Source organism: Pantherophis guttatus, chromosome 13, assembly GCF_059756535.1.
Source record: "Pantherophis guttatus breed Tessera chromosome 13, ASM5975653v1, whole genome shotgun sequence".
Lineage (NCBI taxonomy): Eukaryota > Metazoa > Chordata > Lepidosauria > Squamata > Colubridae > Pantherophis > Pantherophis guttatus.
The window spans coordinates 22,281,387-22,298,798 of record NC_142075.1 but is presented as its reverse complement, the minus strand read 5'-3'; the positions used below and the strand labels follow the sequence as shown (position 1 = coordinate 22,298,798).

Genomic DNA, 17,412 nt, shown 5'->3' with positions numbered 1-17,412 from the left:
TTTGGAACAAGATAAGAGAACAAGAATAAACAAGGGAACAGAATCTCTCTTATCCTTTGAGAAATGTTTGTGCATCATAAAAGGGTGTTAAATTTTGCTGGGGCATGATTTTCTTTAAAAAAAAAAAAAATCTACAGCCAAAATATTACCAGCATATTCTGAGTAAAAACATTATCCACCAATGTTTTCATTGGCCAGATTCACAAATCACGCTAAATTAACATCAAATTAGGCAGCGTCTGGATTCAACTGATTCAGCCATACTAACAGGAGTGAAATGATACCGGTTCAGACTGGTTCAGACGAACCGGTAGCGATGGCAGCAGGTGGTTCGGAGAACCGGTAGCGATGGCGGTGCAAGGCTCCGCCCACCCGCCCTGTCGTCGTTACTTCCTGGTTTTAACCAGGAAGTAACTTGTGTTTTACCCTCTGCACATGAGCAGATGGGTTTGCGCATGCGCAGAGGGTCCATGCACCCTGTGACAGGCACGCACGGTGCGTGCACTTCCGAACCTGTAGGGAAGGTAAGTAGATTTAGTAAGTAGACCCCTGCATACTAAGATACGGCTGCTTACCCTCAAAATGCTGAATTACAACTGAAGCCATGAGTCACGGTTTGCAAACCATGATGGTCAGGTTTTTATATCCTAAGATACAAACCAAGCGATGCTATGGCTTAATAAAATGTGTTCGCCAGCCTGGGTTGATCAACGAAACAGGTAAACAAACCATGGTTAGCGTGGAGGGTGAAGCAGGCCACAGAGGTAATAAAGAATAGAAGCAAGAGAGAAAATTGGTCAGTGGGAATGGAGAAAGACTTCAGCATCCTGTCTTATCAATAGCAATGAACACTATTTTACTCAAAATGGAAATATCATATTTTGAGAAAGAACTAGAGGAAATTGACTAATCGAGGAAGGAAGTAAAAAAAAAATAAATACAGGCTATCTTGAATCAAACTTCTTTTCATCAACATGGACATACCTGTGCAATCTTCTTGGCGTAACAGGAGCAACGCTATTGGCTTAGCATCTTAGAAACATTGCTTGTGGCAAACTAACCACAAATGCTGGAATAAACCAGCTTTTCAGAAGAACTCGACATCAACCGATACACAATAGATACGAACTTAAAGTGAACCGCTCCAAACTCGGTTGCAGAAAATACGACTTCAGCAACAGAGTGGTCAGTGCCTGGAATGCACTACCAGACTCTGTGGTCTCATCCCAAAACCCCCAAAACTTTAACCTAAAACTGTCTACTGTTGATCTCACCCCTTTCCTAAGAGGTCTGTAAGGGGTGTGCATAAGAGTACCAGCGCGCCTTCCGTCCCTGTCCTAATGTTCCCTTTAATTGTATTCATTTTATGTATTCAATTCATGCTTATACTTATATATATTATCTAATACGTACTCGACAAAATCGATCAATCAACCAGGACTTAATCAGGAGCCTGCATTTCTGATTTTTCTTTTGGGGGTGTATTTACACTTTTAATGTTTGTTTTTTTTAATGGTTTTATAATTTTAGAAATTTAAACTACCCAGAATCACTTGGTTGAGTTGGGCAGAGCTACAGAAACTGAACAGATCAAAAAATAAATTAGGGAACGGGAGAAGGTCTAGGAAGCAAATTTATCTAATCCAGAGGTTTTCCTAGAAAACCAACATTATCATGGACACCTGGAGATGGTCTAAGTCCTCAGCTATCTTGCCAACCACAAGTCAACCGAGTCCAGCCAACATTAGTCATGGCGATCAACCAAGACTCTTGGCTGTTTAGTCATGATTCGGCGTGTGGGTGGGTGCAAGTGTGTATCTCATACACACAGATTTCTTCTTCTGGCACATAGACATTCTGCTCCATACTCAAAAGTATGGTAGATCGTAGGGCTGGTGAAGGGTTTCTCCATATCTCCTGCCCTACATGTGAGTAGTCATGTCGGTGACTAATGAAACAGTCTTTCATTAAAGGTTAAGGTTTCTGTGGCCTTAAGCGCCTAACTCTTTCTAGAAATCCAGTGGTCAGATCTAAGCTAGAGGAAAATTGTGGCCAACACCCGATGCTGCTGTGTTTGCGTCAGGAGAAAGAAAGGAGAACTTTCAGAATTTTCAGGAGTCTGAAAATTCTCCTGAGGTTGGAATTGCTTACCAGGTGTTTGCTCTTATTTTGTTCTTGTGTGTATGTCTGTGTGTAGGGAGGATTTAACGGAGCTCAGCTCTTGCATATGTTGAGTCCTCAACTCAATTACACTCTGCAATTTGTCCAAAAACCGGTTCTTGAGTGATTTAAAACTCTAATAAATACCATGAGTTTGTGGGGGGGCGGAGTGTGAAGTTTTTATGGATCAGAATTAGTAACTGGGCAAACTCACTCAAAAAGTTACCCTCGCAAACACAACTCATTGCATTATTATGAGTCATTCTCTCTCTCTCTCTCCTATACACGCATAAACGTATGCATGTATGAGGGGAAACATGACAATTCTATTTATTTCCTGCTGCATCAGGAAATACGCTATTGTTATATGAGGAAATGCAGCACAAAAGAAAAATCGTGATCATACAAGGCTGGAACCAAAGTTGCTTCAGCAGGAAAGAGGAATTATTATATATATATATATATATATATATATATATATATATATATATATATATATATATATAGTTGTGGTTTCTATTTTTTGTTTCCTGCCAAGATGCCAAATATATCTAACTATGTAAATACATAGATTTTTGCATCTGCAGTGCCCATGGGGCACTCTTAACTTCTCTATGAGCTATACCAAGTTAGAGAAATGCAAATTTTGGAAGGCCCTTTTGCAAGATTTCTTCCCGTTTTTCAGTTTCATGTTCTTCTAGAACAGTGTTTCTCAACCTTGGAAGCTTGAAGATGCCGCTGGCTGGGGGATTCTGGGAGTTGAAGTCCATCCATCTTCAAGCTTCCAAGGTTGAGAAACACTGTTCTAGAACTTCAGCAAAGTGGATTCCAGCCCTTTTTATAACTTCTTCCAGGCATCTGTTTTTTTCAGACTCAGATAGGGGAAATAGGATGCATTTTAGCAGAATTCCCTCTGATCTGGTGTTCTTCGGGAGTTGGGACTTCATGGCCCACCTGGAACAGGATTATAGGGGTGCCTCCTGTCCATAGCATCTAGAGAAGTGATTCTCAACGCTGATAACTTCAAGGTCTGTGGACTTCAACTCCCAGAATTCCCCAGCCAGCCATGCTGGAAGTTGAAGTCAACATATCTTAAAGCATGCTGGCCTGGGGCATTCTAGGATTTGAAGTCCACACATCTTAAAGTTGTCAAAGTTAAGAAATACGGATCTGAACAAGTTATTTTCTATCAGACACGGCTGGATCTGGGATCGGGTTCTTTAACTGTGTGAGAAGTAGTGCTCACACACCCAATTCGTTTACACCTTTCTCTTAGTCAAGCATTCCACTGAAAATGCAGATTGTGTAATCGTTCTACTTGGCAAACCACAACATGTAAGTTATTGGCTGACCCTTGTAAAATTACCTCCAATAAACATTCCTACAGAAGATGAGATCATCTCCAACAGTTAAGTTCATGTCAAAGAACTATCCTTGCCATGTTAAGATTAAAGGTAAGATTAAGATTAAAGGTAAAGGTAAAGGTAAAGGTTCCCCTTGCACATATGTTATGTTCCCAACTCTAGGGGTCGGTGCTCATCTCCGTTTCAAAGCCGAAGAGCCAGTGCTGTCCGAAGACATCTCCGTGGTCATGTGGCTGGCATGACTCAATGCCAAAGGCACATGGAACGCTGTTCCCTTCCCACCAAAGGTGGTCCCTATTTTTCTACTAGCATTTTTTACCTGCTTTCAAACTGCTAGGTTGGCAGAAGCTGGGACAAGTCATGGGAGCTCACCCCGTTATGCGGCGCTAAGGATTCGAACTGCTGAACTGCCGAGCTTTCGATCGACCAGCTCAGCATCTTAGCCACTGAGCCACCATGCCCAGAGATGTCAAGATTAAGATTTGGGCTTTTTATACCTTGTGCGTTTGCTTTCATTTTATCTACCGCGAGAACACCAGCCTGAAGATGACGAATGAGACTTCGTCGAAACGTCGCCAAGACACTTCCAATTCTACGTGGGAGAAGACCCGAATAACCAAAGACCTACATACAAACACCCGCGAAAACCTGAGAAAACATATATATATATATATATATATATATATATATATATATAATTCTAGACCCAATAATTAAGAAAGACTTTCCGGCATTGTAGCTATTCATTCACTTACCCTTAAATTAAGTAAATTATGCATTCCCCGCCACCTCCAAAAGCTCTTTGGGTACAGAAACAGCAGAAGATCAAGGTTATGTGCTAAACTGCAAGATAAATATGGGTTGGAAAGGTTTAGAGAGATGGCCACGTTGGCTTCGGGATAATCACCTTCACCCTTTGAGAAGAAGGTTGAAATAGAACATAATTTAAACTTTGAGACATAAAGATAACATGGCATTAGCCTTAGTCCCCTCGGAATTTTCCACCAGCTGAATTCAGATAAGATATCCTGATAAAATCAGGAGGATAACGAAGTAGGAGAAAAGGTAAAAAGATGGAGGAAGTTCTAGATTCCTGCAAACCAGTCAGGCAGGTCATACGTGAAAGAAGGACACCCCCACAGAGGTGAAACAATCCCAGTTAGCCTTTGACCCATTAAAGAGCACCGTTCCATTTCCTAACACCCACAGCCTGGCAGATGATTGTGGTTTCGCCCTCCACATTTCTCAACTTATTTAAGATAGCACCGAAACCTGACACTCAAGCCATTTGAAGATGGATAGACATCAATTCCCAGAATGGGTGGACTTCAACTCTCAGAATAAGAGCCTTGGTGGCGTAGCAGTCCAAGTGCTGTTAAGTAACACCAGCTGCCTGCAATTACTGCGAGTTCGAATCTCACCAGGCTCAAAGTTGACTCAGCCTTCCATCCTTCCGAGGTAGGTAAATTGAGGACCCGGATTGTGGGGGCAATAAGCTGACTTTGTATAAAAAAAAGAACACCGCTTGGGGGGGGGGGCGAAAGCCCTACTAAGCAGGTATATACAAAAGTATGAAGGCTATTGCTTAACGCATTGTAAGCCGCCCTGAGTCTCCGGAAAAGGGCGGCATATAAATCGAACCGATAAATATAAATTGAACCAATAAACTCCTCTTTCCTCCCCCACCAGCAAGCTGGCTAGAGGAATTCTGGGAGTTGAAATCCACCCATCTTCAAGGAGCTGAGTTTCAGAAACATTGACCTACTGTAGGTTCTTAATTTTTTTAAAAAAAAAAAAAACAAACAAATAAATATTTGTACACTCCTTTAGACCATAGAGTCCTTTGTAAATTCTTTCCCATGTTTCTCTCAGTAACTGAATTCACACACCCACGCACCAACTCAGACTGAAGGAATGCTCGGGGGTGTCTTTGAGTGATGGCAATTCATGCTTTCTTCATAAGGCATCTTGGTTCATGGCTTGAAATATTGAGGCTGCTCAATCAAGGATTGATACTGCATGGCCATGATTAAGCCAGTCTCGGCTTATGTCATCTGCTAAACCAGCCAGAAGTCCCATTCCTGACTAGAAAAAGCTTGCTGGAGTTCACATCTAAGATTAAGCCACATCATGGATAAGTGATCTAATTTATCACGAATGATCATGAATTAGTAATCTAATCAACCTATGCTATGTAAGGAATTACGGTCCGCTTCTCAGTGCTTTACTGAATAAGCCAGTCTTTGTAGGTTTACAGAACACGCCACCAGGATTTATAAGCCAGCATTCCTGGGATCCTACCATAGTGTCAACCCAAAGGTTGGTCAAAAGTTGCGTCTGATCCAAGCTGGTCTTCAGGCAGTTTTGAGGATGTAAACTATGAGCAACTCTGTAGTAATTCTGGGGACCAGGCAGCCTTTCCAAACCCAGAGATCTGAAATAACTATTACTTTGCATCCAACCTCAATCTCTTGAGAAACATTCATTTCCACTCGGTGTTGCAAGACCCAAAAGAGGAACAATTTGGTAAAGATAATTAGTATTTTCACTCTCTGGCACAGAAACTAAAACCAAGAGAGGCAAACTTTTGCGGAGAACCTGTTTATTTTCTCGCTTGTTTTCTAAGTTTACCACAAAGCCAGTTTGAAGGCTACGGCTACTATTTTCATAAGTGGTTTCTCTCAAAAAAACCAGAAATTGGTGGGGCTACACTTCTGGGACACAATTTCCCAAGGAAATCTGGGGATCAAAAAGAAAACAGGTGGCTCTGGAGCAGGGGTGAAATCTAAAATTCGTTACTGCTTCGGTTCTGTGGGTGTGGCTTGGTGAGGGGGTAATGTGACTGGGTGGATGTGGCCAATTTTTTTTTTTTTTTAATTTTAAAAGCATTTTTTTCTACAACTTCTTCAGCCGAAGAGGTTGCAGAAAAAAAATGCTTTTAGAAGCCTCTGACGATCAGGCAACTCAGCTGGGATCACCAGAGGCTTTTAAAGGCATTTTTGTTTCTACAACCTCTTCAGCTGAAGAGGTTGCAGGAAAAAATGCTTTTAGAAGCCTCTGACGATCCCAGCTGAGCTGTGCGATCATCAGAGGCTTTTTTTTTTTTTTACTTTTAAAAGCATTTTTTCAGCCAGAGGTTGTAGAAAAAATGCTTTTAAAAGTTAAAAAAAACCAAAACCAGCCTCTGATGATCTCGTGGCTCAGCTGGGCATGGGGGTGGGGGCCGCAGGGATTTTTGCTACTGGTTCACCGAACCACCTGCCGCCATTGCTACCGGATCCGGTCCAAACGGGGAGCATTTCACCCCTGCTCTGGAGCCCAGGTGGCACAGGGAGTTTAAGTTTCCAAATTGTGGTGTGCAAAGACACTGGTTTGAAGACACTTGTAAGAACCCGATACAGGTAGATCTCAACCAGGGGTGGTATTCACTTACCTTCACTACCAGTGTGCAAATGTGAGCGCACGCGCCACCTCCACGCATGTGGAGGGCCTTCCGCACATGTGTAGAGCGTCAAAAACGGGATGTGATGACATCCGGGCAGGTGGGCGGAGCCTCCCACAGCCGCCGCTACCAGTTTGCCCAAACCGGATAGAACTGGCCGAATACCACCACTGATCTCGACGTATGACCAAAACGAGCCCAACATTTATGTTGTTAAGTGAGACGTTGGTTAAGGGAGTTGCGAGTCTTAAACTATACTACGAGCCAATGGCCTCCTGAGATGACTTGTGGGAATTCGGGAATTGTGGGATGATGCCAACACGTTAAATTAGTTCAATGCGAAACTGTAATTTTTCTGCCCCTTGACTAACCTCAACCGGAAAACATTTCACTACGTTTCTCAGAAATATTTCAGGCGAATCTTGGCTTGTTCCTTATTGTACCATGTACATACTTATCTGTGCAACGTAATAAAGGAAGGAAATCAGATTAGGGTTGTTCAACTTGCATGCAACAACAACGACGAAAAAAGAAAACCCAAGAAGAGCTTTAGTACAAAATTACTAAATTTGGGAGCAGGAAGAAGGAAGGCGTATGTTGAAAGCAGATCAAATATTCTTCACGTACACAAATTCCCCCCACAATGCTTCCCTGCAAAGCAGGTTTCTGCTAACACGGCCTTGTCCTTTTAAGACTCCTTATTTAGGATTTGTTATGTTAGTTTGGGGTTTGGACAGCCGTTGGAGGTAGGCCAGGATCACAGGAGTGGTACTTTATTGATGTATGGATATAATGACAAGAAAAGAAAGAGAGAGAGAGAGAGAGAGAGAAAGAAAGAGAAAGGGAAAAAGAAAGGGAAAGAAAGGAGAGGGAGGGGAGGGAGGGAGAGGGAGAGAAGGAAGGAAGGAGAGAGAGAAAAGAAAGAGAGAAAGAGAGAGAGAGAAAGAAAGAGAAAGGGAAGAAGAAAGGGAAAGAAAGGAGAGAGAGGGAGGGAGGGAGAGGGAGAGAAGGAAGGAAGGAGAGAGAGAAAAGAAAGAGAGAAAGAGAGAGAGAAAAATAAAGAGAGAGAGAAAGAGAGAGAGAAAGAAAGAAAGGAGAGAAAAAATAAAGAGAAAGAGAGAGGGAGAAAGAAAGAAGGAAAGAAAGAAAGAAGGAAGAAGGAAGGAGGGAGAGAGAGAGAAAGAAAGAGAAAGGAAGAGAAAGGAAGGAAGGAAGGAAGGAAGGAAGGAAGGAAGGAAGGAAGGAAGGAAGGAAGGAAAGTCTTTCTGACCCATCACACACAAATAAAAACCATGACATGCTTCTTTTGAGTTTCTTTCTCACACTTGTTTCATTCTCTGGTCTGTGTAATCCAACGTTTCTCAATCTTGGCACATTGATGAGGGATGGATTTCAACCCCCATGCTGGCTGGGGAATTCTGGGAGTTGAAGTCTACCCCTTGGAGAAGAGATGACACTGATGTCACCACTTCTCCAAGGAAATCAACCTTTGTCCAGGAAATCACTTCCACAGAAGGCTAAAACTACGATGACCGAGAAAGGCTCTCGTTTATTTTATTTATTCATTCATTCATTCAATTTAAATGCTGTGGCCCATCCCATCCAGAGGCAACTCTAGGCAGCTTACAATCACCATCATATTGCCATAGAATAACAGAACCTTGCAGGACTGATTGTGCTGTGCCACCTCCTCCTTCTTATAGGACGTGTCTAACTTGTATGTTCCCCAGGACTTAAAGAAAATTTCAGCCTTGTTTAGCCAGTTCTTGCATGTTTCTATCCAGGTCTTTCTCTCTATAATATCTTTCCCTGGTCCTATCTAAATCCTGCAGGTTGCCTATCCAAGAACCGCTTCTCTAGCCATGGGCAGAGGGATCCCCGTAAAATGGACTCTAATGAGATTTAATCAGCGTTTCCAAGGCTGTTTCTGCCTGGTGTTCAGCCCTGAGATCAGAGAGCAGAAGCTACAGAAGGTTGCCATGCCAAGAAATAAGATCATAATCCTCTCTTAGTTAAGCAAGGTTGATTCAGCTGGCACGGAAATCCTTCGGAGACCTCGTAATCCCATCTTGGGAATCAAGCTGTATCTTTATTATTATGTCATTCCCATCTGGGCTTGGCGGCTTGATCTGACATAACTCCTCCGACAGAGATTAGACGCGACAATATGCAGTAGACAAATATACAACATTAACTCTCACAGTTGCAATTCTCATCCAGATTCAGAAGGGCTCTGGATCAGAGACCCCCTTCCAAGGAGGACAAAAGGCAAAAGCCTCGGTTAAATTAAGGGCTCCTGCACAAGAGATCTAAAACCTCCAGCTTCAAGAGCAGTCTACCATTGAATATCAATGCCTTGATAATCATTCCTTCTCTCTCGTGACACTCTGACCTGATTGGCTGAAGCTGGGGAGGGGGGGTCAATTTCCCTCCCAAAGAGGATTTAAAGCCACATCCAACAAGCTCTTCTTAAGCAGAAGTGAAATTCCCTTTATGTGGTCAAAATATGTATTTTTAAATATTTGATTATGGAGAATCGAAATCACATGTAGTATGAGTAAAAAGGTTCCCCTTGCACATATGTGCTAGTCATTCCCAATTCAAGGGGGCGGTGTTGATCTCCGTTTCAAAGCCGAAGAGCCAGCGCTGTCCGAAGACATCTCCGTGGTCATGTGGCCGGCATGACTAAATGCCAAAGGCGCACAGAACGCTGTTCCCTTCCCACCAAAGGTGGTCCCTATTTTTCTACTTGCATTTTTTACGTGCTTTCGAACTGCTAAGTTGGCAGAAGCTGGGACAAGTCACGGGAGCTCACCCCATTACGCGGCACTAGGGATTCAAACCGCTGAATTGCTGACCTTTCGATCGACAAGCTCAGCGTCTGAGCCACTGAGCCACCGTGTCCCTTAGGTGAGAATGAGTACCGCTTTATAAAACCTTAGTAAGACCAAACCTGGAATATTGCATCCAGTTTTGGTCACCTCATTATTAAAAAAAAAATGTTGAGACTTTGGAAAAAGTGCAGATTATTATGTTTTTGCCTGGAGACAAAAACATACAAAGAACGGTTGCAGGAACTGGGTATGTCTAATTTAATGAAGAGAAGGACTAGGGGAGACATGAAAGCAGTCTTCCCATATCTCAGGGGCTGCCCCAAAGAAGAGGGAGTCAAGCTATTCTCCGAAGCACCTGAAGGCAGGACAAGAAGCAATGGGTGGAAACTGATCAAAAAGAGAAGCAACCTGGAATTAAGGAGAAACTTCCTAACAGTGAGGACAATTAACCAGTGTTGGAATAGCTTGCCTGCAGCTGTTGTAGGTACTCCATCACTGGAGGTCTTTAAGAAGAGACTGGAGAGCCACTTGTCTGAAATGGTATAGGTCTAGGATCTCCTGCTTGAGCAAGGGGTTGGACTAGAAGCCCTCCAAGGATCCTACCAGCTCTATTCTGATTGGTCATCCTTGATTTCTTTGGGCCAAAGTGTGAATAAATAATGTCTATTGGAATTGATGGTTGTACAGATTTCTGTGTATGCCTCCTACTGAAGGTAGAAATCTTGGAAGCAAGGTAAGTGAGAGAAAGTTTGCCTCCTTTAACGCATTGTGGAAATACACCCCTCCACACACACACACATTTTAGGAAAACATTAAAACATTCTCCCCGACAATTGAATTGCCAGTGGCCAAGTTAATGGAAGTAACCAGGGATGGATAAAATCCCTTTTGGCAACCTTGTGCAACCCACAAAAATATAATAGAAAGAGAATGCATCCACAAAAAAATAATAATCAATCATCTCAGGTACATTCAGGGATCATTTTGGCCTGGCTATAAATCTCACATCATCAGCAAGACCTTGCTAAACCCATAAAGAGCGCCTTAAAGAAGATATTATTTTGACCTCTTGAAAAGTAAAGCTACAGGTGAGTCAAAAGTAGGCTAACCAAATGAAATTCTCCGTCCACCTGGCATCCCACATACCTAGAAGGCCACGGATGAGAAAAAGTTCAACCGGAATATAGAATAGAATAGAATTCTTTATTGGCCAAGTATGACTGGACACATAAGGAATTTGTCTCTGATGCATAAGCTCTGAGTGTACATTAAAAAAATAACATTCACCAAGAATCATAAGATACAACACATTAATGATAGTCATAGGATACTAAATAAGCAATCAAATCATAGTAAGAAGCTAAATAAAACAGTATAAATCGTAAAGATACAAGCAACAAGGTTATAGTCATAAGTGGGAGCAGATAGGTAATAGGAAGGATAGCAATAGCAATAGCACTTAGACTTATATTTATTTATTTATTTGTTCAACTTGTATGCCGCCTTTCTCCAAAGACTCAAGGTAGACTATGCTGCTTTACAGTGCTCTCTAAGCAGTTTACAGGGTCAGCCTCTTGCCCCCAACAATCTGGATCCTCATTTTACCGACCTCGGAAGGATGGAAGACTGAGTCAACCTTGAGCCGGTCAGGATCGAGCTCCTGACTGTGGGCACAGTTAGCCTGCAATACTGCATTCTAATCACTGGGAAGGAAGGAAGGAAGGAAGGAAGGAAGGAAGGAAGGAAGGAAGGAAGGAAGGAAGGAAGGAAGGAAGGAAGGAAGGTAGCAATAACACTTAGCAGTTTACAGAGTCAGCATATTGCCTACAACACTTTAGGTCCTCATTTTACCGACCTCAGAAGGATCGCTAAAGAAATTCATGCATGAACCTCCCTTGGTGACCTATTACATAGAGTATTGAAAAGCACGCGAATCTCTGTGGGCTGAAATGAGAGAGCGATGAAGGATTTTAGAAAGACGGACGCGTTTTCTATATATCCTTCCTCGTTCTCTCATTTCCCAGCACGTCCCTTAGAAACACACACACACACACACACACACACACACACACACACACACTGTGGATGTCTCCTCACATTTGCCCGCTTCCGAGCTGGAGAGATAAATGGTTTGTTTTGAGGTTTGTTTGTTTGTTTTTTTGTTTCTTTCCCCTGTTCCCACCATCAAAACAAGGTGGTTACGAAAAGAGATGCTGCAGAGAAAGTTTATCATTGCGATAACAAGCTGAGTCAACGGGGTGGACTAAGTTTGTGGCCAAAGCAAGCACGGCAGCGGGCACGTGCTTCTTCGAATGAAGGCAAAGCCAACTCGCACTGATCATGTTGCCTAGTTTGGTCATGAGACGTCCACAAGCAAACGACCAAGCTCAGAGAGCCCCCCCCCCTCCAAGGATCCCACAGTTTGCTTTGTTTTTAACCTGGTCCCATCTCCCAGTTAGGTTCAGGATGATGGACCCCGTTTCTGCCTCTTTCTTCCTAACCTTAAAGGATGCCTTTGAAGGATGGCGTTTGGGTGGTAGGGAAAGTAAGAAGGCAACTCAGGGCTCCCAGATCCAGACCCTACCAAAGGCCAAGTCATCATCAGAAGAGCCAGGTTGGGATTGGGGTGTTTGGGATGGATAGTCCCAAAATATACGGTACTTATTTACCCACCCTGGATTTAATCATGGTTACCCCCACCCACCCATGCATTCATTTCTTGGACTCCTGCAAACCATTTAGAGGGAAATGGATGGAAGCAAAACCCCAGACTCAAACTTGCCGGTCTGGCACTCTCCAGAAGTCTTGGGTTCCAGTTCCTATCTGCCTATGTAGCCTTCAAATGACTCCAAAAATATTTGTCCAGTGTGACTCCAAGCCTTCCTTTCTTTCTCTTTCTTTCTCTTTCTTTCTTTCTCCTTCCTTCCTTCCTTTCTTTGTCTTCCTTTCTCTTTCCTTCCTTTCTTCCTTCCTCTCCCTCCCTTCTTTCCTTCTTTCTTTCTTTCATTCCTTCTTTCTTTCCTTCCTTCCTGTCTCCCTCTCTCTTTCCCTCCCTCCTTTCCTATCTTCTGCCCTCCTTTCCTATCTTTCTTTCTCTCTCCTTTTCCCTCCCTTCTTTCCTATGTTCTTTCTTTCCTTCTTTCCTTCCCTTCCTTCCTGTTTCCCTCCCTCCCTCCTTCCCTCCCTCCTTATCTTCTTCCCTCCTTCCCTATTTTTCTTTCTCTTTCTTCCTTTCCTATCTTCTCTCTCATTCTCTCTTTCTTTCCTTTCTTTCCTATCCTCTCTCTCTCTCTTTCTTTCCTATTGTCTCTCTCTCTCTTTCTTTCTTTCCTATTGTCTCTCTCTCTCTCTTTCTTTTTTCTCTCTCTCTTTCCTTTATTTCCTATCCTCTCTCTCTTTCTTTCTTTCTATCGTCTCTCTCTCTCTCTCTTTCTGTCTTTCCTATCATCTCTCTCTCTCTCTTTCTTTCTCTCTCTTTCTTTCCTTTCTTTCCCATCCTCTCTCTCTCTCATTCTTTCTTTCCTATCGTCTCTCTCTCTCTTTCTTTCTTTCCTATTGTCTCACTTTCTTTCTTTCTTTTTTCTCTCTCTCTCTTTCCTTTCTTTCCTATCCTCTCTCTCTTTCTTCTTTCCTATCGTCTCTCTCTCTCTCTTTCTTTCTTTCCTATCATCTCTCTCTCTCTTCTTTCTCTCTCTCTTTCCTTTATTTCCTATCCTCTCTCTCTCTTTCTGTCTTTCCTATCGTCTCTCTCTCTTTCTTTCTGTCTTTCCTATCGTCTCTCTTTCTTTCTTTCTGTCTTTCCTATCATCTCTCTCTCTCTTTCTTTCTCTCTCTCTCTCCTTTCTTTCCCATCCTCCCTCTCTCTCGTTCTTTCTTTCCTATCGTCTCTCTCTCTTTCTTTCTTTCCTATCGTCTCTCTTTCTTTCTTTCTTTTCTCTCTCTCTCTTTCCTTTCTTTCCTATCCTCTCTCTCTTTCTTCTTTCCTATCATCTCTCTCTCTCTTTCTTTCTTTCTCTCTCTCTCTCTTTCCTTTATTTCCTATCCTCTCTCTCTCTTTCTTTCTTTCCTATCGTCTCTCTCTTTCGGTCTTTCCTATCATCTCTCTCTCTTTCTTTCACTCTCTCTCTCTTTCCTTTCTTTCCTATCCTCTCTCTCTCTCGTTCTTTCTTTCCTATCGTCTCTCTCTCTCTCTCTCTCTCTCTCTCTCCCCATCATTTATAATCCCCGTCCATCTCTCTTCCCAAAGCGACTCCTCTCCCAGCCCTTCCCTCCCTGCGCCCCACTTTAACCCCGCAGCCCTCGGCATCCCGCGACGGGATGGATGGATCCCCCGCCCGCCCCCACCCCTCAAAGCCCACCTCCCGAGCCGAACAGGTGCAGGAAGGGTCGCCTCCTCCCTAGCAGACCCAGCCCCCCCACCCCCCGAGAGCCCCGAAGATGCCTCTCCTCCGCCCGGCTTACCGTGCGCCACTGTCAGGATGCGGGGACTGGCGGTGCGAGGGACGGCGGCGCAGCGCAGGAGCGGCGGCACCAGCAGCCCCAGCAGCAGCAGCAGCAGGAGCGGCGGCACCGGGCGGCGGGCAGGCGAGGCGGCGAGGCGGCGCTGGGGAGGCGGGCACATGCTGAGCGTCTCGAACTTCGCTTTGGGAAGCGGCGTGGAAGCGCCCGGAGCTATAAGGGCTGGCCAGGCCCCCGCGTGGGCGGGGCGGAGGTTGCCTCTCGTATGGTTGCCCGGCGAGGCTCGAGCAGAGAAGTCAGAAAAGAGCTTCTCGGTCCCAGCCAGGTTCTGGTTGTCTGGCCACTGGACTTTCTGGTGTTTTCCTTTTGAAGGCGTTTCCCTCCTCATCCCAGAAGCTTCCGCGGCTCTGACTGGATGGTGGGGAAGGGAAGGAGTTAGATTCCTTGCAGACACCTGGTCGTAGGATAGGACAGGACAGGACAGGATAGGATAGGATAGGATAGGATAGGATAGAAAATAGGATAGAATAGGATAGAGGATAGGATAGGATAGGACAGGACAGGACAGGACAGGACAGGACAGAATAGAATAGAATGAAGAGGGAGTAGAGTAGAGTAGAGTAGAGTAGAGTAGAATAGAATAGAATAGAATAGAATAGAATAGAATAGAATAGAATAGAATAGAATAGAATAGAATAGAATAGAATAGAATAATAGAATAATAAAATGGAATAGGATAGGACAGGACAGGACAGGACAGGACAGGACAGGACAGGATAGGATAGGATAGGATAGGATAGGATAGGATAGGATAGGATAGGATAGGATAGGATAGAAAATAGGATAGAATAGGATAGAGGATAGGATAGGATAGGACAGGACAGGACAGGACAGGACAGGACAGAATAGAATAGAATGAAGAGGGAGTAGAGTAGAGTAGAGTAGAGTAGAGTAGAGTAGAATAGAATAGAATAGAATAGAATAGAATAGAATAGAATAGAATAGAATAGAATAGAATAGAATAGAATAGAATAGAATAATAGAATAATAAAATGGAATAGGATAGGACAGGACAGGACAGGACAGGACAGGACAGGACAGGACAGAATAGAATAGAATAGAATGAAGAGGGAGTAGAGTAGAGTAGAGTAGAATAGAATAGAATAGAATAGAATAGAATAGAATAGAATAGAATAGAAAGGAATAGAATAGAATAGAATAGAATAGAATAGAATAGAATAGAATAGAATAGAATAGAATAGAATAGAATAATAAAATGGGATAGGATAGGATAGAATAGAAAATAGGATAGGATAGGATAGGATAGGATAGGATAGGATAGGATAGGATAGGATAGGACAGGACAGGACAGGACAGGACAGGACAGGACAGGACAGGACAGAATGAAGAGAGAATAGAATAGAGTAGAGTAGAATAGAATAGAATAGAATAGAATAGAATAGAATAGAATAGAATAGAGTAATTTTATTGGCCAAGTGTGATTGGACACACAAGGAATTTGTCTTTGGTGCCTACACTCTCAGTGTACATAAAAGAAAAAATACATTCATCAAGAATCATAAGGTACAACACTTAATGAGAGTCATAGGGTACAAATAAGCAATCAGGAGACAATATCAATATTGTCATTTGCATCCTTTTAGAGAGTCTTGACTTGGAGGTTTATCTTTGGGGGGTCACCTGAGTAGGGCTCCTGGTTCCTGTAGCCTGCCATTTTCCCCCCCTCTGGAAATCCATTCCTACTCCCACAACCTTCCAAGGGTGTTGATCCCAAATTGTGTAGCTAAAAGTCTGTAGAGATTCTCAGTCCTCCAGGTCACGGTTGTCCCAAAGGTGCTTTTTTCAGGAGGCTTTCTGATTTTTTTTTTTTCTTCGAAGATGTTTCGCTTCTTGGATGAGAAGATCTGTCAGAACTGAAGAAGCTTCTTGGATGAGAAGTGAAATGTTTTCAAAGGAAAGAAACAACAAGACAGTCCAGTTGCCTCCTGGAAAAAAAAAAAGATCACCTTTGGGTCAGAGCGTGGTTGTCCCCAAGATGCTTTTCCAAAAGGCAACTGGACTTTCATGGGGGGTTTTCCTTGAAAATGTTTCGCTTCTCATCCCAGAAGCTTCTTCGGTTCTGCCAGATGTCAGAAAGTCAGGTGTTAGAAAGCATCTTTGGGAGGGTCTCGCTATGTACGCTCCCACACCTCCACAGCCCAGGCAGGTAGGTGGATAGGTAGACCCAGATATAGAATCCATCTATCTCTCTAGCTATATCACATAAGGCACTAGCTATCAATAGGTAGGTGAGGGAGACAGACAGACAGGCAGACAGACAGACAGACAGACAGGCAGACAGACAGACAAGTGATGCGGTGGCTTAGAGGTGGAGGCCTCGCCTCACAGTCAGAAGGCTGTGAGTTCAATCCTAGGTAGAGGCAGATATTTCTGTCTCTGGGCACATTGAGATTATATCTGCTGAATAAAACTCCTCATTGGTGACAGGGAGGGGATCCAGCCATTAAAACACTCTGCTAGCTCCATTCAGTTACCCAGATATATTACGGTGTCGTTAAATGATAGCTAGCTAGCTAGATATGGTATAATTGAGATAGATAGATAGATAGATGATAGATAGATAGATAGATAGATAGATAGATAGATAGGATGATAGATAGATAGATAGATGTGGTATAATTGAGATAGATAGATGGATGGATGGATAGATAGATAGATGATAGATAGATAGATAGATAGATAGATAGATAGATAGATAGACAGACAGATAGATGATAGATATGGTATAATTGAGATAGATAGAATAGATAGATAGATGATAGATAGATAGATAGATAGATAGATAGATAGATAGATAGATAGATATGGTATAATTGAGATAGATAGATAGATAGATAGATAGATAGATAGATAGATAGATAGATATGGTATAATTGAGATAGATAGATAGATAGATAGATAGATAGATAGATAGATAGATAGATAGATAGATAGATAGATATGGTATAATTGTAATAGATAGATAGATAGATAGATAGATAGATAGATAGATAGATAGATAGACAAATCCAATTCCTGCAGCTATTCTTCATATGTTTTTACTTAGCCTCCAGTCCTTAATCATCTTTGTTGC

General features: G+C 42.8%; 1 protein-coding gene across 1 annotated transcript in view; it reads right to left on the bottom strand.

Annotated features, from left to right (window-relative positions):
- Window positions 1-14,661, bottom strand: part of SEMA7A (semaphorin 7A (JohnMiltonHagen blood group)) — a 43,779-nt gene extending 29,118 nt beyond the window's left edge. Inside the window, exon 1 of the mRNA XM_087878106.1 lies at window positions 14,262-14,661. Within this exon, the coding sequence (XP_087734232.1) occupies window positions 14,262-14,646 (385 nt within the window). The 5' untranslated portion in view covers window positions 14,647-14,661. The remainder of the gene's footprint in view (window positions 1-14,261) is intronic.
- Window positions 14,662-17,412: the final 2,751 nt, after the last annotated feature.